The sequence below is a fragment of the Rana temporaria genome, chromosome 2, assembly GCF_905171775.1.
Source record: "Rana temporaria chromosome 2, aRanTem1.1, whole genome shotgun sequence".
In the NCBI taxonomy this organism is placed as follows: Eukaryota; Metazoa; Chordata; class Amphibia; order Anura; family Ranidae; genus Rana; species Rana temporaria.
This window is the reverse complement of record NC_053490.1, coordinates 273,378,908-273,404,049: the sequence shown is the minus strand read 5'-3', so window position 1 is coordinate 273,404,049 and position 25,142 is coordinate 273,378,908. Positions and strand designations below refer to the sequence as shown.

Sequence of the window (25,142 nt, the reverse complement as noted above, 5' to 3'; positions counted from 1 at the left end):
TTAATATGGTTTGGGCCCTGGGCAAACATTTTTTTTGGGCCCCCCTCCAGCTTATTTTGGGCCTGGCTGGTACACATGTATGTTTTGGGCGGTCCTCATTTGTGCAGGTACAGCAGCCCATTGATTTTGAATGGGCTGCCATGCCTTTGTTTCCTGCAGAATAAAGGTGCATTCAGCATTTTAAAAATACAGTTGCCTTGAAATCCATTCTGCTTTTGCACCATGCTACTTACCTGCAGTTCTTGCACACACAAACGCACTGTGTTTTTAAAAGCGTGACCTAAACGTCTAAAAATGCAGCAAGTTTGACAGTGCGGGAACTGCAGATAAGTCACAGCAGACAGCAGAATGGACAGACAGTGCTGTATTTCAGTGCTTGATGGGCATAGATGTGCCGTGTGCACAGCCTATTACATGAGGTATGCGCTTTTCTTTGCAGGAAACGCAGGCATGGCGGCCCATTCAAATGAATGGGCTGCTGTGCCTGCGCAAATGTGGGCCTCCAAAACACATACATGTGAACCAGCCAGGCCCAAAATAAGCCCATCAAGCAGTTAAATACAGACAGTAATGCCATGTGCTCTGAGGCCTTACTCAGCATGGACTGCAGGTCTGGTCTGTGATTTAAAGAGTTCCTCTATTTTACACATGGCATGGCATGGGGTCCCATGGTGCTAAAGCAGAATGGACAGACGGTGCAGTGACCCCATGCCATGCCATGTGTAAAATAGAGGAACTTTTTAAAACACTGACCAGACCTGCAGTGAATCATCAAATATTATAAAGACTTTGGGCACACTCTACAGAAAACTTCTATTTACAATATAGATTAGCAAACAGTGACATACCTTGAGGAGCAGGACATGAAGAAGTCGGCCTCGGGAAGAGCAAACTGGGGATGTTATAAAATCACATTCTAATTCACTTTTATATACAAGCAGCACCCAGTGGCAGGAAGGGAGAAGTGCACGTCTAAAGGGAAGCCAGGGGTGCTGTACATTTTAAAACACTGGGAAGGGAAGCAGTACTGTCACTGGCTGCGTGCCGCTGATGATTTTCAGCCTGATTTGTGGGCAGCACAGGGGCTTAACGGGCGGCAGGGCCGCCATCAGGAATTATGGGGCCACTTACACAGCTTCAGGGATGGGCCCCCTGGAGCAGAGAACCGGGATGGGGGGGGGTGCTGCCGCCTGAAATTGAGAAGCAGGGGGGGGCTGCCGCGAATTTAGAAGCGGGGGGCCCTTTACAAAAAAAGAAATAAAGAAAGAAATAAAGAAAAATATATATAAAAAAGGGGTGTAGCCATCCGGGGCCCTGGGGACCTCTGGGCCCTTTAATAAAAAGAAAAAAAGAAATAAAAAATATATATAATTTTTTTTTTTTTCAAAGGGGGTTGCTTTGGGCCCCCAACAGTGACAGGGCCCAGGGCACCTGCCCCATTTGCCCTGCGGTAAAGACGGCCCTGGACGTACAGGTATGCCCACTCAGTCTGGTGTAGCTCTCGCTTGGCTGTTTATGTACATTGGCCAGGTGGGAAGCGGTTAACTACTTTGGAGTTTATTTACTAAAGCTAGAGAGGGCAAAACTAGTCACAATTCTGCAGAGAATCCAATCGGCTTCCAGGTTTTATTGCTCAAGTTTAATTTAACAATCTGAAGTTTGGTTTCTGTGCAGAATTGTGACTAATTTTAACCTCTTTAGCTTTAGTAAATAAACCCATTTATGACAGAAGGTAAAACAAATCCTAACACCTGAACAGTTTTGCAACTTTGACATGTGTTAGGGCTTCCTTTTATACTTGCTTCGACTTCGACACACATTAAAGGGGTTGTAAAGACAAAAATATTTTCCTCTCAAATTAAAGTCTGACAGTAGCTGATAAAGTAAAAAGTAATGTTTTGCATTATAACTAGTTTGATACCTGTTGAAATCGAGCTGTTTTATTCACCTCCGTCACTCCTGAATCATTATTCTCACTGACTTCCTGGTTTGCGGTGCACATTCATTCTTGCTACATCACGGCCTAATGGGAACTACAGTTCCCATTAGGCTTAGCCTCCATGCCTGCGAGGGATAAGAGAGCATCTTCACGCAGGGCTGTAGTCATAGGGAGGGGGGTGAGCACATTCTGCTTTCCACCATGCAAAACGGCTCAGATGCTGGTGGAAAGCAAGAAGAGGAGAGACAGGAAATGGCATTTTCAAACCTGGATTACTGTATTTTGGAGGTCAAAAGGAAAAACGAGGTAAGTGATATTTAAATGCTCTAGCTTACAGCAATCAATTGATCTAATAAAAAACGAACCTTTAGTGTTTTTTTAAAGCGACTACCGCTTCGACGTGCTTTTATGATGTGTTTTTGAAGCTTGGCAGATGCCCTTGTGTGTGTATATCTGTGTGTATATCTGCAATTTCTCAAGTACAAAGAGAAGCTTCATTAAAGCCTCTTAAAAGCTGCAGGTGCATCAAGCGAGCTTTGCCATAGACTTCTATGGAGGCTTTAAAGATGCTTTAAGGCACCACTAAAGCTACATGGGGTATACTTTTCGAAGCAAGGTGTAAACAGAATTGTAAGCTAACCATTTTATATAGTGACAGGAGCTTTGTTTGACTGGTGTTCAGAGAGCTTTAATAAAGCCTGTCTTAAGCCTTGTTTTGAAGCAAGTTTAAACTAGCCCTAAGTAAAACTATATATAACACAACTACATGTGAATTATACTGTGTTTTTTCAGGACAAATTGGGTGGTAAATGGTAATAAATATCTCCTATTTTTTATTTTTTTATTATTATTAAAGGAAAACTGGCACAAAATAGTAAAAAAAAAAATGTTTTAACCCTCTCTAAAATACACTGACCTTATGACTCTGACAATGACATTTGACCCTGGCTTCGATCAACCCTTGGTCTAGCAATTTTTTGCTTATTATTACTGTTTTGCCTATTTTTTTATTTCTTATTATATATAATATTACAATGCATCTTTTACTCTATTCATAAGGGAAAAAAACAGACAGGCTGAATAGTGTCTGATCCAGTGATAGCCAATGATCAGGAACCAGGCTTCCTGGTTCCTGATTATTAGTATGAGACCCAGGGCTCTCGGTGAGGGCCCAGTCTCTATGCTGGGAGCACGCCGTGCAGCTTGCTCTCAGCATAAACACAGGTATGCATATATACGACCCCACAGATAAAGACTCACTTCTGTGACACTGCATATGTGTGTGTTCTGCAGAAAATGGTTAAACTGGAAATCTATGGTCACGGCATTACCTTTCTTTTTTGTAACATCAGCATTGTAGTAGCAATACCAACAATAGGTATTTTTGACTGACCATATCTAAGTACTACATATCCCATGGTACCTTGCTGTATGCAGCAATGATTCCTGTTACTCCTTCTCTCACCAACTCTGTGGTTCAGAAGGCAGGCTCCGTGAAGTCTTTAAGTAATTACACAACGTATCCTATAATATGCAACAACAAGTAAATTAATAAAAATGTGTCCTGTGGTACGTGATCAATCAATAGTAAATAATAAAGTCTCATTGGTGCAAACAAAGATACAACATCAATGCTCGAATATCCTCTAGATATATTTCTTGCTGTGATACAAAAACCATCTCTGGTCGTGCAAACTTATTAATCTTCCACCACCTGGATAATTAGTACGACACCCAATGTGCACAAGTAGTGAATTGTGCTTACCAGACCTGGTTGACCTCTTTAATGAAAAAGACGGTCAGATGCGCTTGAGCAGGATAATGCCTGCAGACATATAAATGGACTGGAGCATGTACGATACCTCACCCTCGGAATGTTAAGATTTTAGAACATGGAATACAAACAGAGAGCTTCCATAGTGCAACGCTATTTTATTAAAATGGGATAAAAACACAAGCCAATTGGCTACTCACATAAAAAGTGCCCTTCTCCCGGCACTGGGGCTGCAAGCTGTGATAAACACTGGCTGTCCCACCTCCGTGGCGGCGTGCGTTCCACCAGCTGCTGACACTATCCAGACGATCCGGAAGTGACGTAGGACACGTGACCAGGTTTCGGCGCCTACGTACCTTTCGTATAGTTACGTTTTCAAGCCCCTTGAAAACGTAACTATACGAAACGTACGTCGGCGCCGGAACCTGGTCACGTGTACTATGTCCTACGTCACTTCCGGATCGTCTGGATAGTAAAACTATTTTGAAGTTTTGCAAGAAAACACAGTTGCCTACCTTTTTTGTTAACCATTTGGAAAATGTGACAGAAAGCAGACATCTCACATTTTTCTTTCAGGTGATGTTTTAGTTGTTCCAATCAAGCTTCACAAGTGCCCCTTCTGTCCATACACTGCAAAGCAAAAGGGAATTCTGAAACGTCACATTCGATCACATACAGGAGAGCGCCCTTATCCATGTGAAATCTGTGGTAAGAGGTTCACACGCCAGGAGCATCTGCGGAGCCATTCACTCACTGTGAGTACTGTGTGTGTGTGCGTGTGTATATTAAAGTATATGTTACTTTACCCAATTGCCTTTAGCGTGTTACACACATCCATAAAATCTCCTCCTCTGTAAACAAGGCATCTCCTGAAACTTCTTGCAGTTTTCTCCTTTCCCCTACTTGCTGCTGTGCACAGCCTGTTGAGACCAGGTGTTTGTAGAAAGAGGAGCCAATCTGAAGCCTTCCTCTTTTGAATGATCACTATGACAGCCAATCACAGTGATCATTCAGTGTAACGTTTGTAAATAATAACAAAAGTAACACGGTAGCTGTGTTTCCTCAGTACCCTGTCACTCAGCAGTCTGAGTGAAAGCGCTGCAGTTAATACAGAAGAATGTTTGTGTGCACAGAGTAGTAAGTAATAAACCCTTATTTAACCTTTTACTTTTCTATTTAACCCATTCATTTCAGGAGATCGCCCTGTAATAAGCACTATTTTAAGTATTTTGTTACCCAAGCTTTTTATATTCCTGATATGTGCCTGTTGTACCATGTACTTTGTATAGGAAAGTATCCTGTTCTCTTTGTATTGCTTCATTTGTGTGAAATCCCTGGTGTCCCTGCCAGTCCCTCTACTTTTCTATTAAAAACTGAACACACTAAGCAGAACACCACCACATGGTCAGTTCCCTGGCTATGCTGGGAACTCGGTGTACTCTCCTCCAATGATCAAACTTGTCTTAAAACACCTCCACTGCACAGCCCTTCATTGGGAAACTCCGTGTACTCTGCTTCCCCCAGCCCTTATGCAGCTGAGAACAGAGGGAATGTGATCACTTATAAAAAATAAAAAAGAGAAAGGGGTATTTATAATGTTGTTTTTTATATCCATAGGAAAAAAAGTGAATTTGTTCCAAAAAAAGTGCGCTTGTAAGACCGTTGCGCAAATACGTATAAAAATGTATAATGTTTGGGGATTCTAAGTCATTTTCTAGCAAAAAAAATGTTTTTAACTTGTAAACACAGAGTCAAAATCGGGCTTGGTCCTTAAGTGGTTAATTGTGCATTATGAGAAAAAATGAAATGTATGCAAAATGTTAAAAAAAAACTTTATTTCCTTTGTAAAAAACTTTAACATGCTTTGTACCCAAAATGTAATCACTCCCTAGGACACACTTAACCCCTTCCTAGCCCCCTAGTGGTTAACCCCTTCCCTTCCAGACACATTTATACAGTAATAGGTGCATTTTTATAGCACTGATCGCTGTATAAATGTGAATGGTCCCAAAATAGCGTCAAAAGTGTCCGATGTGTCCATCATAATGTCGCAGTCACGATAAAAATCGCTGATCGCCGTCATTACTAGTTAAAAAAAATATATATATTAATAAAAATGACATAAAATTATCCCCTATTTTGTAGACACTATAACTTTTGCACAAACCAATCAATATTTTTTTTTTACCAAAAATATGTAGAAGAATATGTATTGGCCAAAACTGAGAAAAAAAATTGTGGATATTTATTATAGCAAAAAGTACAAAATATTTTTTTTTTTTTTCAAAATTGTCGCTTTATTTTTGTTTATAGCGCAAAAAATAAAAACCGCAGAGGTGATCAAATACCACCAAAAGAAAGCTCTATTTGTGGGGAAAAAAAGGACGTCAATTTTGTTTGGGATCCACGTCGCACCACCGCGCAATTTTCAGTTAAAACGATGCAGTGCCGAATGACAAAAAGTGGCCCGGTCATTTGGCAACCAAATCCTCCGGGGTTGAAGTGGTTAAGTGATTTGAAAGCAGTGCTACGCGGGCGCATTTAACCCCTTCTGGGGGGTTAACGCGCCATGCTAGCGGCGTCAAAACTACACTATAACCGCAGTAAAGTGGCGCTTTACCGCCTACGCCCCGCTTTGAAAGGGGTCTTAGTTTCATGAATAGCAGAAATGTGAAAATACTCCCCCCCCCCCCTTTTTTTTTTTTTGTCTCACTAGTTTAGACATAGCTATGACACAAGTGTTGCTGGTTGAAGGCTTAGCAATTTGGCATAGGAGTCCTTTTTCTCCTTTGCCTCTCTTCCCTCTCTTTTCTTTTTTTTTTTTTTTTTAGGATAAGGAAGGGAGGGATTTTGGGCTTTGAGCCATTATTTTTCACTTGGCAATTAATCACAACAATGTATCCAAATGTATCCTGTACTAGAGTTGGGGGTTTAATGGTCCCATAGCCCTTCGGGAGCTTTTTGGGCCCTTTCTGGGTCACCATTTTTTTATATATTTGGTATACGCTTTTAAACATTTTTTTTTTTTTTTCCTTTTTCTTATCTTTTTCTTTTTTTCCCCCTTTTTTTGGGGTAATCACCTGTGTTTTTCACGTTATTAATTGGTATGGATTATTAACTGTTATTGACTGCCCCCCTTTGGGGTTTGGAGATATTACTTCTTTTCGCACACTTCAAGATTTAACACTTTATAGAAACGGATATGTAGTATATATGATTATAAGCTTTTTTAGGTTTTACTTTGGGAAAAGTGGAGCTTTAAACTTTGCTAAAGGGGAGGCAAGGGAAGACCTTCACTGGGGTAAGAGTGGTAGGCGAGTGGTAGGACGGCAGTTGTGATGAGATTGGGTAAGAGTGGTAAGGTCACAGGAGAGGCCCCCAAGGGGAGCCCCAATGGGCAAGGGGGGATGGGGAGGGACGGGGTGGATTTAGTGGGAGGGGGAGGGTAATTTCTGGGAGGGAGCTATGTCAGGTACCCTGTATATGTTAAATACTACTAGCAAGGGGAGAGGATTTGGTCCGTATAAGCAGTCGAGTGGGAGGGAGAAGTGCTATTCCATGTTTCTGTTTATGTTTGCATATTTCTTACTGTACATCGATTATGGCTTGGAGAATTAGGTCATGGAACTTAAGATGGCTGGGGGATTCTACTAAGAGAGCACTGGTCTTGGCATCTATGGAGGGGAGGGGACCAGGGATACTCTGTCTACAGGAGACACATTTAACCAGAGATAGTATGACCCAATTGGGTATACGGAAGTTTCCGTATCGCTATCATTTGGTACATTCCTCATACTCAAGGGGGGTCAGTATATTGGTGAGTAAGGGATTGTTGTTCTCCTGCGAACAGAGCTGGATAGATGAGCAGGGACGATATATCTTTTTGGCCTGTACAATAGAGAATAAGCCCTACATATTGGCCAATATATATGTTCCCCCCCCCCCCTTTAACTTTACTATATTACAGAAATTAGTGGAGTTTATGTTGGATAAACCAGATATCCCCCTGATTGCAGTAGGGGATTATAACGAAGTCCCGGATAGAACGCAGGATAGATTCCCCCCAAAACTCGATCCAAAGACCGAACGAGGGAGTCGGTTGGATCAGTTTATGGAGGAGGCAGGGTTAAAAGATATCTGGCGTATCCATCACCCACAGACCTGTCAGTATTCCTGTTTCTCTAGTTCTTATGCCACCCTGTCCAGAATTGACTTGGCTATGGGCAATGAAATATTATTGAGCAGGGTGAAGGAAATAGAATATGGCCCAAGAGAGGTCTCAGACCACTCACCATTAGAACTAGTAATAAGGAGAAATGAATGACCAACCCCGCGGGAGTGGAAAATTAGCCCATATTGGCTGGAGTTAATCGGGAAATCACAAGAACTATCAGAAGGTCTGAGGGAGTACGCTCAAATTAATATGGGTACGGCAGAGGCTGATGTGGTCTGGGACTCCTTGAAGGCATATTTAAGGGGGTTGTTAATACAAAAGGTGGCAAGACTACAACGGGAATCTAGAAAATGGGCAGAAGAGATCAGGAACGAAGTGATGTTAGCCAAGCAGCGTTACATAGAAGACCCCTCCCTAAGTAGACAAGGTGAATGGCTTGAAAAACAACAGGTTTACAAAATGGTAATTAGGAGGAAGGCTGAGAACCGCCAAATTTTCCAAAAACAACTTCAATTTGGTGAACGGGAGAAGGTGGGGCGTGTGCTGTCGCTTTTGGTACGGACCAACACCCCTTCTTCTAATATCGGGGCCATCAGGGGTCCCACAGGTGACATTGTAACTGAAGGAAGGGAGATAAGACAGGTGTTTCACAATTTTTATAAATCCAGAGGCGAGAATGAATATATGGAAGCCTTTTTCCAGGGAATCTCGTTTCCAAATTTGCTAGATAGTGAAAAAAAAAAACTGGAGTCCCCGATCACGTTGGAGGAACTGCAACGTGCTGTGATAGAGATGTCCAACCATAGATCACCAGGGCCCGATGGGCTCCCGTCAGAAATTTTTAAGCATTATGGAGACCTGCTGCTACCAGAGCTACTGCACACCTTGAACTTCGCCTTTTCTAAAGGACATCTCCCTCCCTCCATGATGGAGGCAACAATTATTATTATTCACAAAGAGGGAAAAGATCAACTAGACCCCTCCTCCTATCGGCCAATTTCACTGCTTTGCACGGACGTAAAAATCCCTGCAAAAGTTCTTGCAACTCGCCTAAAAGGGTGCATTGAGACCCTTATTCACCCTGACCAGTCAGGATTTATCCCAAATAGGGCAACAAGCCTGAATATAAGAAGGGTTTTTTTAAACATACAAGTTCCTACTGATAATGAGGGCCCCAGGGCATTACTGGCATTGGACGCGGCAAAGGCATTTGACAGCCTGGAGTGGACTTACTTATGGAGGGTATTGGAAGGTTTTGGGTTTGGCCCGTCCTTTATTAGGTGGGTCAAGCTCTTATACAACAAACCACGCGCCAAAATCAAGATCAATGGCGTAGCTTCAGACCTATTCGAACTGGAGAGGGGAACGAGACAAGGGTGTCCTCTGTCCCCACTCCTATTTGCACTGGCCATGGAACCCTTAGCTATCAAAACCAGGCTTAAGGAAGACATCCAGGGATTCAAAAGGGGCCTAGATGAAGATAGGATAGCGCTGTTCGCGGACGATATCCTTTTCTTCATAGGTGATGTTAATTATTCATTGGCCCCAGTGATTCAAATGGTTAGGGATTTCGGTAGGTTCTCAGGTCTGATTGTTAACTGGGATAAGTCGGCTCTGCTTCCAATAGATACATTACCAGAACGGACGCTAACCGATATGCCCCAGTTAAAAATCCTAACCACATTTAAATATTTGGGGATTTGGATTACCCGAGACGTCAGTGAATATATTAGTACAAATATTGCCCCATTATTATTAAAGCTGAAGCAAAAAAAAGACATTTGGGGACGCCTCCCTCTCTCTGTAGCTGGGAGATGCAGTCTAATTAAAATGATCTGGCTCCCTCAGATATTGTACGTCCTCCACAATTCTCCGATATGGGTTAACCAAACATGGTTTAAAAGAGTGGAAACGCTATTTCGCGAATTAATGTGGAGCGGAGGGCAGGCCAGAATTGGGCTGCAGACCATGCAGCTCCCGGTCGGGGAGGGAGGGATGGCGGTACCACATCCAAGAATTTATTTCCTGGCGTCCCAGCTACAGCACATTGCAGGATGTGGAATCCCAGACCTGAGAAAGGACTGTTTTAGACTGATGCTAGTAGGGGCCCCGCACAAAACATTAGTAGAAGCCCTAGAGGCAAATTCATTTGCCCATAAGTGTCCGACGACAAATTTACTTAAAGCGGAGGTTCACCCATAGCGAACACATTTTCCCCTTAGCTTCATGCTCGTTTTGTCTAGGGGAATCGGCTATTTGTTTTAAAATATGATCCGTACTTACCCGTTTACGAGATGCATCTTCTCCGCCGCTTCCGGGTATGGGCTGCGGGACTGGGCGTTCCTTCTTGATTGACAGTCTGCCGAGAGGCTTCCGACGGTCGCATCCATCGCGTCACGATTTTCCGAAAGAAGCCGAACGTCGGTGCGCAGGCGCAGTATAGAGCCGCACCGACGTTCGGCTTCTTTCGGCTACGAGTGACGCGATGGATGCGACCGTCTGAAGCCTCTCGGAAGACTGTCAATCAAGAAGGAACGCCCGCTCCCGAAGACCCATACCCCGAAGCGACGGAGAGGATGCATCTCGAAAACGGGTAAGTACGGATCATATTTTAAAACAAATAGCCGATTCCCCTAGACAAAACGAGCATGAAGCTAAGGGGAAAATGTAAAAAAAAACTAATTGGGTGAACTCCCGCTTTAATAAGGTGTGGAGGACAATAAAGGCTCTATTGGGATACGTCGGAGTAACTGAATATGCCCCCCTTTGGAACAACAAAAATCTTCCAGAAGTTGAGGGGGTGGGAAAATGCAATATTTGGGAGAAACAGGGAATTACGCGACTTGTCCATTTATATGAGGGGAATACTATGAAACCATTCTCAGACCTGAGACAAGAATTTAACATCCCAAATAAAACCTTCTTTAAATATCTCCAGATTAGGCATGCCACTCAGACTCAGTTTAAGACCCATTCGCTAGATAGGATCCAGACCCCTATTCTCAATAAAATAGCCCAAAATAATACAACGAAAGGGCTAATCTCAGAGCTATACGATAAACTAGGGGCTAGGGCCATAAATCAATCGGGTATGGTGAGGAGCAGAGAAAGATGGGAATGGGACCTGGGGCAGATAACGCAAGAGCAGTGGAACAGGATCCTAAACAGAGGGGTTCTAGTATCTATTGCCCCAGCACAAAGACTATCCCACCTATTTTTAGTTCACCGGGTCTATTCCACTCCAAAAAAAATGTTTCAAATAGGCTGGAAACGGAGAGATGAATGTCCTAGATGCAAGGCTTCAGGGGACCTTGTCCATATGTTCTGGAGATGTCCCAAGCTCTTCAGGTATTGGACAGAGGTCATCAATAAATGTATTAATATCTTTAAGACTTCTCTAGAGCCAGACTCTAGAACCTGTCTCCTGGGAGATATGGAGGACCATAGAGTGCCACCGGGAACACTGGAAGGCGTGTTGCGAGGCCTATTTCAGGCACGCAAATTAATCGCACAGCGTTGGCAGGCACATGACCCTCCATCTGTTAGGAGCTGGATTGAAACCATAATTAAGCCGATCGAGAGTGAGATAGTGGCCTTTATCAAACAGGGGAACCATAAGAGATTTGAAAAAGTGTGGGGACTCTGGTTGAAAGATATAGGCTTCCCCTCTTAGAGAGAGAAGTTTGCTACAAATAGAAATTTTCCCCAAATATAGAAGACAGGAAACTTTTTTTTTTTCTCTTTTCTTTTTCCTAATAGTTAGACGGATCAAATATCAAGCCCTCCCAAAGGCAAAAAAGAAGAATAAAACAAAAGGGATCCTGTGCTAGATGGGTGAAAGAGGTTGCTCCCCTCGGCCTCCTTGGCTGGCCCCTCCTTTTTTTCTTCAATTTCACGAAGATACAAGAGTCATATTGGGGGGGGGGGAGAGACAAGATAGGGGGGGAGGAGGTAGCAGGGGGGGGGAGGGGTAGGATAATTGATGGTATGATATGCAAAATATGACAATTGCTGTTTGATGTCTACCCTGCTAAATGTAACATGCACTTTTTGTATGATTGAGAATAACTGTGAAAACAATGAAGTTTGGAAAACAATAAAAAAAGGAATTAACCACTTGACAACTGGGCACTTAAACACCCTTAATAACCAGACCAATTTTCAGCTTTTGGTGCTCTCACGTTTTGAATGACAATAACTCAGTCATACAACACTGTAACCAAATGAAATTTTTGTCCTTTTTTTCCCACAAATAGAGCTTTCTTTTGGTGGTATTTGATCACCTCCTGCGTTTTTTTTTTTTCCCGCTATTAATGAAAAAAGAACGAAAATTTTGTAAAAAAATGAATTTTTCTTCATTTCTATCATATCATTTTGTAAAAAAGTAATTTTCCTCATACATTTGGCCTAAAATGCATACTGCTACATATTTTTGGTAAAAAAAAAAAAAAAATTTGGATATTATTTAGTCTGGGTGAAAGTTATAGGGTCTACAAGCTTTGGTACCAATTTCTGAAAATTGAACAATTTGATCACACCTGAAGTACTGACAGCTTCTCTCATTTCTTGAGACCCTAACAAGCCAATAAAGTACAAATACCCCCCAAATGACCCCTTTTTGGAAAGTAGACATTCCAAGGTAGTTAGTAAGAGTCATAGTTAGTTTTTTGAAGTTGCCATTTTTTCCCACAATTCTTTGCAAAATTAAGAATTTTTTTTTTTTTTTTTTTTCATACCAATATTGTCATTATAACAGGTTATTTCTCTCACATGGCATGTATATTCCACAAATGACACCCCAAAATATATTCTGCTGCTCCTCCTGAGTATGGCGATACCACATGTGTGAGACTTTTACACAGCGTGGCCACATACAGAGGCCCAACACCGAAGTAGCAACTTCAAGCATTCTAGGAGTATAAATTACACATCTAATCTCTCAACCACCTATTACACTTTTGAAGGCCCTGGAGCACCAGGACAATGGAAACGCCCACAAAGTGACCCCATTTTGGAAAGCTAACACCCCAACGTATAATCTATGAGGCATAATGAGTCTTTTGAACAGTTCATTTTTTTGCAGATGTTTTTGGAAAATGTGGAAAAAAAATGAAAACGCATTTTTTTTACACAAAGTTGTCCATTTATAGGATATTTCCAACACATAGCATGTACATAGCAAAAATTACACCCCAAAATATATTCTGCTGCTCCTCCTGAGTATGGCGATACCACATGTGTGAGACTTTTACACAGCGTGGCCACATACAGAGGCCCAACACCGAAGTAGCAACTTCAAGCATTCTAGGAGCATAAATTACACATCTAATCTCTCAACCACCTATTACACTTTTGAAGGCCCTGGAGCACCAGGACAATGGAAACGCCCACAAAGTGACCCCATTTTGGAAAGCTAACACCCCAACGTATAATGTATGAGGCATAATGAGTCTTTTGAACAGTTCATTTTTTTGCAGATGTTTTTGGAAAATGTGGAAAAAAAATGAAAACGCATTTTTTTTACACAAAGTTGCCCATTTATAGGATATTTCCAACACATAGCATGTACATAGCAAAAATTACACCCCAAAATATATTCTGCTGCTCCTCCTGAGTATGGCGATACCACATGTGTGAGACTTTTACACAGCCTGGCCACATAGAGACCCAACATCCAAGAAGCACCATCAGGTGTTGTAGGGACACAAATTACACATCCAATTTCCTTACAATCTATCACATTTTTGAAGGCCCTTCATATTTCTAACACAGCATGTACATACCAAGAATTACACCCTAAAATACATTCTGCTGAGTAATGGGTACAAAAAAAAAGGATTACCTGTGTTTTTAGTAGTGCAATTGTCCACAGGAGGAGAGCCCTGATCCAGGCAGCAGGCAGGGACGTGGTCAGCGACAATGAATGGAATTGTCCAGGCAGCAATATTGTTCATAGTCGGTACATAGCCAGCAGTGCCAAAATATTGGTCCTGGTAGTAAGGCCAGGAAAGAATGGGGACAGGGGTAGAGGCTTCTCCCACCCAAATCTCTTTGAAGCCTCCGGGCAACCAGACCCTAATCTGGGAATGAGAAAACTAAAAAATTAGTTTTTTCATCCAGAAAAACAATTCTGGAGCCCCTCACATGTGTGAGACCCCTGTGTTCCCACTAGCATAGCAGGGTAAAAGATCAATCCAAGGGGCAGGCAAAAAATGTGGTCAAACAGTCCAGGGTCAATTCCAGAGCAGGCAGATGTAGGTACAGTTTAGGGTTAGGCAAAAGAGTGGTCGTATAACAAGCCAGGGTCAGTTCCAGAGAAAGCAGAGGTATTTTTAGCATTAGGCAAAATCGTGGTCGTATAACAGTCCAGGGTCGGTTCCGGAGAAGGCAGAGGTATGTAGAGTGCAGTGGCATAAGAGGTGTGGAGGAAAATGACAGGGAATTTGAATTTTGTTTACCTAATAATTTTCAATAGTGTGGTAACGGCGGAAACATGCACCTAAACAGAGGCCTGGTTGGGAGGGACAATCGGGACAATAAACTGTTGTGTCTCTTCTGACTCCTCCTCTGGCGCACACCCGGCATTTCTTCTGACGGGCTGCACCTGTTCGACGGGGGGGGATTTTGTCAGGAAAGTGCCGTTCGTGAAGTCTGCTCACGCAATCAGTGCGAAGAATGTCTGGTGGCATTTCAGGGAACAAAAGGGCGGTGATAACGTCTTCTTGGTAGAGTAGATATGGAACGGGATTCTGTGTTGCTTTTTTGTAGATAACATAAGAGTTATAGAAGGCCAAACTGAAAAAGTAAATGGACACTTTTTTATACCAGTGACGGGATTTTCGGGAGGGAAGATAGGGTTCAATCATCTGGTCATTGAAGTCTACGCCACCCATAAATAAATTGTAGTCGTAGACACAAGATGGTTTCTGCACTGGGCCGCTTCTTTTGGGGACTTCCACGTAGGTGTCATTGTGGATGGTGGTGAGCATGTGGACATCTCGTCTGTCCCTCCACTTGACAGCCAATAGCTCCTGGTTCCGTAAAGACGTCGTCTCTCCTCGTCTCAGCTTCTGATTCAACAATTTTTGGGGGAAGCCCTTTCTGTTTATTCTCACTGTGCCACATGCTGGGGTGTCTCTCCGGTAAAGATTTCTAAACAGGGGCAAGCTGGTATAAAAATTGTCCACGTAAAGGTGGTATCCTTTTCCAAGTAGTGGATAGATGAGCTCCCAGACGACTTTTCCACTTGTTCCGATGTATTCGGGGCATTCGCGGGGATGTAGTTGGGAGTCCTTCCCTTCGTAAACAATGAAGGAGTAGATGTACCCCGTGTCTCGGTCACACAGTTTGTACATCTTCACCCCATATCGGGCCCTTTTGCTTGGGATGAATTGTTTGATGCCCAGCCTGCCGTGGAATTTTACAAGGGACTCATCTATTGATATATTGTGTTGAGGGGTATATAACGGGGAATTTTTCAGAAAAAAAATTTAGAAGTGGCCGAATTTTAAATAATTTGTCAAAAGCAGGGTCATTTCGGGGAGGGCACTGGGTGTTGTCATTATAGTGGAGGAACCGTAGAATCATGAAGTATCGGGATCTGGGCATACGGGATGAGAAGACGGGCATGTGGTGGATGGCTTTGGTAGACCAATAGGAGTACCCTTTGTTTTTTTTTGAGAGACCCATATTGAAGGTCAGGCCTAAGAATATTTTAAACTCCTCTACGGTCAGGTCTCTCCAATGAAAGGGGCGGGCATAGCTGGAATCGGGGTTGCTTAGAATAAATTGCTGAGCGTAGAGATTGCACTGGGCCACAATAGATGACAATAATTCGTCTGTAAAAACTAAATGAAAAAAATCAATCGTGTCAAAATTATCGGTGTTCACCTGTACACCTGGTTGGGCGGTGAAAGGGGGGATACTTGATGCTCCAGAATTCGAAGGCAGCCACAGGGGGTTTTGAAGGCCATAGGGAAGGCTGGCATGGCCCCTATCCCTTTGGGGCAGAGAGGACACCCTACTGGTGCCTGAGCTTTGTTGCACTGCTTGCGGGGTGGACGGCACTGCTTGCGGGGTGGACGGCACTGCTTGCGGGGTGGACGGCACTGCTTGCGGGGTGGACGGCACTGCTTGCGGGGTGGACGGCACTGCTTGCGGGGTGGACGGCACTGCTTGCGGGGTGGACGGCACTGCTTGCGGGGTGGACGGCACTGCTTGCGGGGTGGACGGCACTGCTTGCGAGGTGGACGGCACTGCTTGCGAGGTGGACGGCACTGCTTGCGAGGTGGACGGCACTGCTCGCGAGGTGGACGGCACTGCTTGCGAGGTGGACGGCACTGCACTAGTAGTAGGCTGCTCCACGCCAGAACGCCTTCTTTTAACGGGCACAGGTTCCTCCTCTGAATCAGTATCAGACCCGCTTCCTGTTACGGGCTCATAGGCCGAATCGGAATCGGACAGAGACTCCTCACAGCTGTCATCAGACGCCCATAGTTTCTGGAAGGCCTGCTCGGTGGTAAAAAATTTTTTTGCCATACTGGTGGCTAGTGAGGCTGGACTGCAGAACACTGGTGGGCACTAGTGGCACTGCAGTGGCGCAGGTGTAACTGATGGGCAAATGTGGCACTGGTGTGGCTCTGGTTGCACTGCTGTGGCTCTGGGGTCACTGATTAGCAGGCGGCACTGGTGGGCACAGGCGTCACTGCAGTGGTGCAGGTGGAACTGGTGTGGCACTGGTGGGGCACAGATGGCACTGGTGGGGCACAGATGGCACTGGTGGGGCGCAGATGGCACTGGTGGGGCGCAGATGAGCACTGGTGGGGTGCAGATGAGCACTGGTGGGGTGCATATGAGTACTGGTGGGGCGCAGATGAGCACTGGTGGGGTGCAGATGAGCACTGGTGGGGTGCAGATGAGCACTGGTGGGGTGCAGATGAGCACTGGTGGGGTGCAGATGAGCACTGATGGGCACAGGTGGCACTGATGGGCACAGGTGGCACTGATGGGCACAGGCGGCACTGATGTGGCTCAGATGACACTGGTGTGGCACTGGTGTGGCTCAGATGACACTGGTGCGGCACTGGTTTGGTACAGGCGGCACTGGTTTGGTACAGGCGGCACTGGTGTGGCACAGGTGGCACTGATGGGCACAGGCGGCACTGATGGGCACAGGTGGCACTGATGGGAACAGGCGGCACTGATGTGGCAAAGATGACACTGGTGTGGCACTGGTGTGGCTCAGATGACACTGGTGCGGCACTGGTTTGGTACAGGCGGCACTGGTGTGGCACAGGTGGCACTGGTGTGGCACAGGCGGCACTGATGGGCACAGGCGGCACTGATGGGCACAGGCGGCACTGATGGGCACAGGCGGCACTGATGGGCACAGGCGGCACTGATGGGCACAGGCGGCACTGATGGGCACAGGCGGCACTGATGTGGTTCAGATGACACTGGTGTGGCTCAGATGACACTGGTGCGGCACTGGTTTGGTACAGGCGGCACTGGTGTGGCACAGGCGGCACTCGTGGGCACAGGCGGCACTGGTGTGGCACAGGCGGCACTGGTGTGGCACAGGCGGCACTCGTGGGCACAGGCGGCACTCGTGGGCACAGGCGGCACTCGTGGGCACAGGCGGCACTCGTGGGCACAGGCGGCACTCGTGGGCACAGGCGGCACTCGTGGGCACAGGCGGCACTCGTGGGCACTTATGGGCACAGGTGGCACTTATGGGCACAGGTGGCACTTATGGGCACAGGTGGCAGTGTTGTGGCACTGATGTGGCAGTGTTGTGGTACTTTTGTGGCACTGGTGTTCACTGGTGTAGGACAGGTGGCACTGTTGGGGCACTTGTGGGGCACAGGTGGCACAGATGGCACTAGTGGGGCACAGATGGCACTAGTGGGGCACAGATGGCACTGCCTGGGGCACAGATGGCACTTCCTGGGGGACAGATGGCACTTCCTGGGGGACAGATGGCACTGCTGGGGTAAAGATGGGGCACTGCTGGGGATTGCTGGGCACTGCTGGCACTTACTATGATTTGAAAAAATCTCTCTCCTCTCCTCTCACGCTGCAACGGTGTGAGGAGAGGAGAGAGATGACCTGCATGTGACCCAGCCGCAGGGTTTGTTTACAAATGTGATCGCGCCGTCATTGGACGGCGCGATCACGTGGTAAGGAGCCGCGTCCATTGGCTCCTTACCGCGAGTGCTGTTGCTGCGGGTCCCGTAGACCCGGCGAGCACCGGCGATCGCGTGTGCGCGCCCGCTCGGGCGCGCACAACGCAGTCTCTGGGAGGACGTACATTGACGCCCTCCTAGAGTACAGTAACCGCTCTGTAGCCGTATTTTGGCTATAGGGCGGTTACCAACTGGTTAAGGAAGAAATGTGAAAATATGGTCTGGTCCATAGGGGGTAAAAAGGTGTGAGCTGAAGTGGTTAATCATTATAATGTTTACAATGAATAAGTAGCAAACATTTTATCTGTGCTTTTTTCCCTTCTACAGGTTCACCGATCCAACCGACCCATTATTTGTAAAGGTTGCCGCCGTACTTTCACCAGCAGTCTGTCCCCGGGTCTAAGGCGGTTTGGCTTGTGTGATAGCTGTACTTGTGTCACTACAACAAATGAAGATTCCCACCAAGCAAGTCATGCAGAAGGTGCATCTGAAAGTATGGACAAGGATGAAGGAGATGGAGATTGGCCTATTTACATTGAGTCTGGTGATGAGAATGAGAATGATAATGAGAATGAAGTGGCTGAGGAAGACGTTGAGGATAAAGAACAAATACATAGGGAGGTACTGATGTGACCCACTAGAAAATCCATGCAGTTACCTCTCTATGCAGGCCATCTAGGTAGCATTGTACTAAATGGCTTAGGCCGTCCTATTTCTGCCACTACTGAGACCATCTCAGTGGTCAGCAGGTTCATTGCCTCTTTGGCTATGCACTGTGCTGCTGGTCCATTAGCAGCAAAACACTTTCTATTTTACACATTTCTTGACATTTATTTTAGTGCTGTGCACTATATTTCGGCATTAACTGTGACTTCACCGGACTTTTTATTGTTGACGTTTGTGTCATGGAAAGATCAGCTGTTTATTACATTGCAAGAATGCCTACCAGACTAGCCAGCGTACAAAAGATATATCAGCCTCTGTTCTTTTTAATGCCTTTTTTTTTTTTTTTTTATACTACAGTCCTATAATTTAAGGCAGTCAAAATGCCTTACTCTCTTTGCAACTTGGAGGAATAACACATGGTGTTTTGGACGTTTTAGGCATTGGACATGTGTATATGTATATTTTGCACAACTAGAAATGTCCAAAAAATATATGAAATTACTTTGTGGTAATCGTTCCTAGAATTAGCATTTAACACCTTTTCAGAAAAAGATGAATGTGTTTGCATAAAGGGATTTTTACAAACTTAACGTGCCAATTTCTTTAGATGTTTAGAAAATGGATTTTATACACAGACATGCTATGTGCCCTATCTTTGACACAGAACCCTAAAGACTTTCCTAAAAGGCTCATGTAGAAGGGTGTTCTTTTCAAAGCTGCGTTTTGCTATTCAAATGCATCTGTTTGAATGGCAAAAGCAGCGTTTGACAAGAAAAAGGCTGCGCTTGACCGGCTTTGCGTGCAGTTCAAACTCAATAACACATGGTGCATGTAAACAGAAGAAAGTAAGGCTCCATGTACACGGGACGTTTTTACAACTGCTCCTAAATGATTAAACTTGACAGATAGTAACCCACGTTTAAAACGTCCGCTTTGATGCGTTTAGTTGCGTTTTTCCCACGTTTGGCGTCTGAAACTTGGAAATCTTCTGCGTCTGAACCCATTTTTTTGCTTACAAAGAAACGCTGTTAAACGCAACTGCCTAAAAACTGCAATAAACAAGACGGTGTACATGGTCACATAGGATGACATTGAATGAGTTCATGGGCAGTTGAGAAAAGCGTCCAACTGCCTCTGCACGTACGTTTAGCAGCGTCCCGTGTACATGGGGGCGAAAGGTCAGATGCAGCCTCTGAACTGCCATGTGTACTGTTTTTAGTTCAAGTCAGTTTGATTACAAGTGTAACAATCGGTGACTTTTTGTCCATTTTGTGGGCTGTTTGACCCATTGTCTGTTCTATGGCCCTAGGATTACTGAGCGGGCTCATTGGGGGAAAAAAAATATGGATACATGTATTTTTTACGCACTTGTTTTATGTTTCAGTGTCTTTATTTTTTATTTTTTCCTCTAGTATCCTAATATCGCACCTATTTGGGGGGGAGTCTTTATTTAAATGCTACATAGGACAAGTTGCAACAAAGGCCTTGTATTGCAGCTGTTGTGTACAAAAGAGTTGACGGGACATACTTCAGTCTGGTGGAAAGTTTGTAGTTATGTGACATGCAGGTTCCTCTTTTTCTTTTCACCTCTTCTCCAGGAATCAGCTAGTCCTCAGTGATGCAAAGAGTGCTCTTTTTATTATTTATAAACCTCCTGGGTTTAGAATGGCACTGTGCCTTGTAATAGCTGTGATGGCCAAGGAAGTAAAGAGAGGAAGGTGAATTCTATGAATTCAGATGGATTCAAGGGTACTTAGTGAGGTAATAAATGTTATTGTAGGATTGTTTTTGTAACTCTGAAATATCTTCTGTACATCTCATCTGCATCCTGTCTCTGTAGTGCCTGCATATTAACCCCTTCACCTCCTTTCCTGCATAGTAATACCCTTATCTCTGTCCTCCTCCAATGTATGTGACCTGTAGATTAACCCCTTTTTCACCCCCTTCTCTGTGTATGACTTGTAAAATAATCATGTACTATTGATAATCACTGTATCTAATGCACCATTACCAAGCTCCAAATTTTAACCACTTTGATTTCAGCATGTTTCTTCCTTTCTGAAAATTTTTGAGATCACCTTGGGGTGTCTGCTTTCTAAAAATGAGTCATGTGCTGGGTGTTCATATTGTCCTGGCCTTTTTTTTTTAATATATATTTTATAATTGAAAGTAAAGGAATTTTTTTATTTATTTTTTGGTCTTCTTTTTACTATAGTTAAAAAGCAGTGTTTTATTAAATACCACCAAAAGATGAGATACAATTAATTTGGGTAGTGTGTTGCTTGAAAGAGTAATTGCTGGCCAAACTACTAAAGCACTGAAAGAGGACCTGATCGTAAAGGGTTAGTCAAGTGGTTAAAAAAAAAACTAACATTCCTGGAAATTGGAGCTTATCCTGGAGATAGGCTATAAGGATATGGCCAGAGCATCTTGAGAGAAAACCACTTCAAGAGTAACTCCACTTTTGTTGAGAAAAAAACAATCCCTTCTGGGTGATCTATGTACATTGCAGGGATTTTAACAAACTTTGTTGCAGATTCCTACCTTTTTGTTATTCTGAAGAAATAGCTGTTTGTGTCTGTTTCCATGTTGAAAGTGAATCTAATGGGAGTGATCGTTGATCCATTAGCTACTGCATTTGCAGAGTTCTAATGAGGATAGTGGCAAGGTCTGCATCATTTAGACACGATTTCCCTTTGGGAGAGTATCACAAAATAATTATTATTATTTTTAGCTTGGGAGGCCCAAAATCTGACTTGTATCTTAGTGCAGACTTCTGGGAAAATCAGTAAGCAAATCACACAAGTAGGAAATTACATATCTGGGGGGCGTCCTGTAAACTATCTGTGTGAACACCTCCAGGTAGCCATATTGCATTTTACACAAAATTACAGCAGCTGCAGATTGAAACAGAAAGGTAATTTCTAATAACATTCAATTACAATATGACTTGTGTAGCAATTGTATATGCTATATAAAAAAAAATGCATTTTTTTCCCCACAAAAGTGTTGTTACCCTTTTTTAAATACAGGAAAAACAAGCTGCATATAGCAAGGGTTTGGGTTTTCTTTTTGATTAAACATAACGTAAACAATGCCATTGCGTGTAACAGTATTGGTGCATAAAGGCTGTGGTAAGCTCATTAATGCTTTTTCTCCTCCCTATATCACAGCTCTTTAGTAGTCCCTATAGTAGCGGCTGTGAAACTCTGAAATATGACTTTGTTTTCTCCTTTTTCCCCTTAGAGCCGGTTCACACAGGGGCGACTTGGGATCCGACTTGAAGTCGTCCCAAGTCGCGCTGTCGAGAAAAACAATGCAACAAGTGAATGGGAGCGGTTTTAATACACACGACTCGAGTTGCTCCGACTTAAAAAGAAGTTCCTGTACTACTTCAATCTGACTTGTAGGCGATTTGTACCCATTGATTTCAATGGAAGTCGCATCCAAGTCGGATCACTGTCTTAACTGAAGCGACTTTCCAGGAAGATAACATACATTTCTCAGGCAAACCTCTCCCTCCCCCTCCCTCCCCTAGAGCTAATTGTTGTTTGATTGGCCACTGGAAAGTCTCCTGTCCTGGAGACGACTTCAAGTCGTGTTGTAAATCGCCCCAGATCGCCCTGTGGTTCATGCTCAAGTCGTGTCGGAGTTGCCTCTGAAAGTCGCGCTGGAAGTCGTGTCGCCCTAGTGTGAACCGACTCTTAATCCTTCCTTCCTTTTCCCCATTGGCTGGAACTATATTACATTTTTATATTGGCTGAATTTAGCTAATTGAAAACAAATCATTTTAACTAAATGCCAAAAGAGGCTTGATGTCATTGTAAGGGCTCCTAAGACCTTCAGCTCCCTAGCCTCCCTTGTTATCTTGACCCATGCTCGTCTCTATCTGCCTTTGAAAACTCATATATTTAAAGAAAGTTTATCCCACTGTTGCCTAAAAATGTTACTTTTTTTTTTTCTACATAAACACATCTGATACAGTTATTACCTTTTTGTATTACTTGACCTTTCTTTTTTAAATTGTTAGCTGTCATGAGGCCCTCCTAACCCTCATGTATTGAATTGTTTTGTAACTTGACTGTCTTCCTTTTGTATTGTAAAGCATTGAGAGAACTGTTTGGTGCTTTATAATTCCTGTGTAATAATAATAATAGAGCTGTGACAGGAGAGTGGGAGCAATAAACCGCTTACAACAGACTCTAAGCACAGGCATTGTTAAACAGGAAAGCAGGAGGAATGGCATGGGTCACTTTAATTCTAGAAATTTAGCACTACATAGGAGTAAATGGACTTCTATATAGGTCTCTTCCTGCAAAAACACTGTTTTGACTTAAAGTGGTTGTGAAGTCTTGCATATACCCAGTAAAATGACTTGCCTCAGGTGATACACAGAGATTAAAAATGTTTATCCTAGGTAAGTTGTACATGTTTATCTTTCCCTACATTAATTCAAAGTGCAGCATTTAAACAGGATCTCTCCTCTCTCAAAAGAAGGGGACGGGAAGCTGAAATGAGGAGGGCTGTAAGAGCTGATTGGAAGGGTCACCCTCCCCCTCTTACCTTCACACAACACACAGAAACAGAGCTGAGGCTGTCAATCCAAGACTATGCCCTCCCCTGTCACCATTGTTCTCTTGGTGTCAGAGAAGCTTGTCAGAAATGACTCTTGCTGATCGAGTAATGAGGCAGTGGGCAGAAATTACATTTACTGCTTTGAGACAAGAACATGCTATAGAGTGATATGCTTTGTTCGTATGTCATATCTGAGGTTTACAACCACTTTAACACACTGTGTCATGTCTAGTATGTGGAAATTCCCTTGATTAAATGGATTTTTTTATGCCTTTTTTTTTTTTTGGCTTGTTTATCTAAAAAAAATATAAAAATACAAACCTACATAGATTTTAGATTATGTGGGACATGAGACTGATTATACATTGACTTTGTCAGGGCTATAGTAATTTTTCTAATACTAGTCTTGGTATTGCTCTGTGGAGCATTTCAGACTGACTTAACCAGTACATTATTGTATTACTATTTTACAGCTGATCATAATTTTAAGCAGGTTTGTTTTTGCTGTGACATCGCAATTAAATCTTTTATTTATGTTTCTTGTTACAGTTTGCAAAGTCTGCAGCTTTGTACTTAAGCTCCACTGTGTATGTATGTTATGTATTTGATATCATTGTGCAGAGTACAGGTGGGCAACTATTACATGTAAATAAGGTGTTTTAGTACTGGAGTGTTTTTATTAGGACTCCATTGCATGTTAAGCTAGTAAATGTAATCAGAGAACAGATTTCAACTTCCTTGAGGGACTGGACCAAATTTGGTGTCTTCTTAACGTGGGAATCCCACCTAAAACCATGTATACAATTAAGGTGGGTTGCTACTAAGAGCAATGTGTTTTTCTTTCCAGGAATAAAACCCCCGGTTTTCTTAAAAACTTCAAAACAGTAAAACGACTCAGTGTTTCTTTAAAAAATGTAATTATCTAGGGTTATATTACTGTTTTCAAATATAGTCCAAGTTTGATATTTATTATTCTACATACACAGGTAAATAAAAGGTTCCTCATCTTACCCTTTTATTCTTTCACGCTACAATAAAATTATCTGGAAATTGTTCTAAGAAACGGAATGCCATTTTATGTCCAAAGACCATATGGTTATACTTTTCAAGCCTTTGAATAAAGCCTTTTAAGCCATTTCTTTGAAACAGGGCTGTGTTAATGTCCAAAGAGCTTTATTTTGTGAATGCATAATTTTTTTTTTAAAGTACTTCTGTCATAAATCCAGGAAATTCTGTTCAGTATATGTTTAAAAATTGTGGAAGTAGAGGTTTTCTTAAAGCGGGGGTTCCGCGGCCAAGCTTTTTTTTTTTTTTTTTTTTTCTCAAGCATTCACTGTGGTATAACAATATTAAGGTACACACTCACTTCTCTGGTAGCTGTATATAATTGCTGTCTGTTTTCTCAGCAAAGAAGGAGTTTTAAAATCTGTGTGATGACGTTTCCATTTTGCTTGTGGGCATTGTGAAGCCCACAAGCAATCACTTCCTGGAAGCGGTGAATGCTGATCTCCCAGCATTCACCGCTCAGTCTCTTGCTAATGGCATTATTTAACTGCATGCCCTTTCTTAAAATGGCGCAATTAGAGACGCCCTCGTCACGTGACATGTATAATCTCGCAAGATTTCGCCGCACGGAGACTCACACTGTATCTTTGGAAGCACGACAAAGTGTCCCACATTTCATTGCGGCTTTATAAACGGCGGCAATATTAACATATGGAGAAAAAAAAAATCTTGTGCCTTAAGATCATGTACATATTGCAGTGGTTGTGTAAGACTATAGTTGTGATTGTGGGTGAACCTCCGCTTTTAAGTGAAAAATAACATTTT

General features: G+C 43.4%; 1 protein-coding gene and 1 long non-coding RNA gene across 2 annotated transcripts in view; both read left to right on the top strand.

Moving 5' to 3' along the window:
* ZBTB8B (zinc finger and BTB domain containing 8B) overlaps window positions 1–19,327 on the top strand; it is a 35,579-nt gene extending 16,252 nt beyond the window's left edge. The window contains exons 4-5 of the mRNA XM_040337036.1: window positions 4,290–4,468; window positions 18,399–19,327. Coding sequence (XP_040192970.1) covers window positions 4,290–4,468; window positions 18,399–18,704 — 485 coding nt within the window. The 3' untranslated portion in view covers window positions 18,705–19,327. The remainder of the gene's footprint in view (window positions 1–4,289; window positions 4,469–18,398) is intronic.
* A 3,092-nt stretch (window positions 19,328–22,419) lies between these two features.
* On the top strand, window positions 22,420–24,462 carry LOC120926809. The gene is made up of 2 exons (XR_005746992.1): window positions 22,420–22,599; window positions 23,155–24,462. It is a non-coding gene; the product is annotated as an uncharacterized LOC120926809 (long non-coding RNA).
* The last annotated feature ends 680 nt before the right edge of the window (window positions 24,463–25,142 follow it).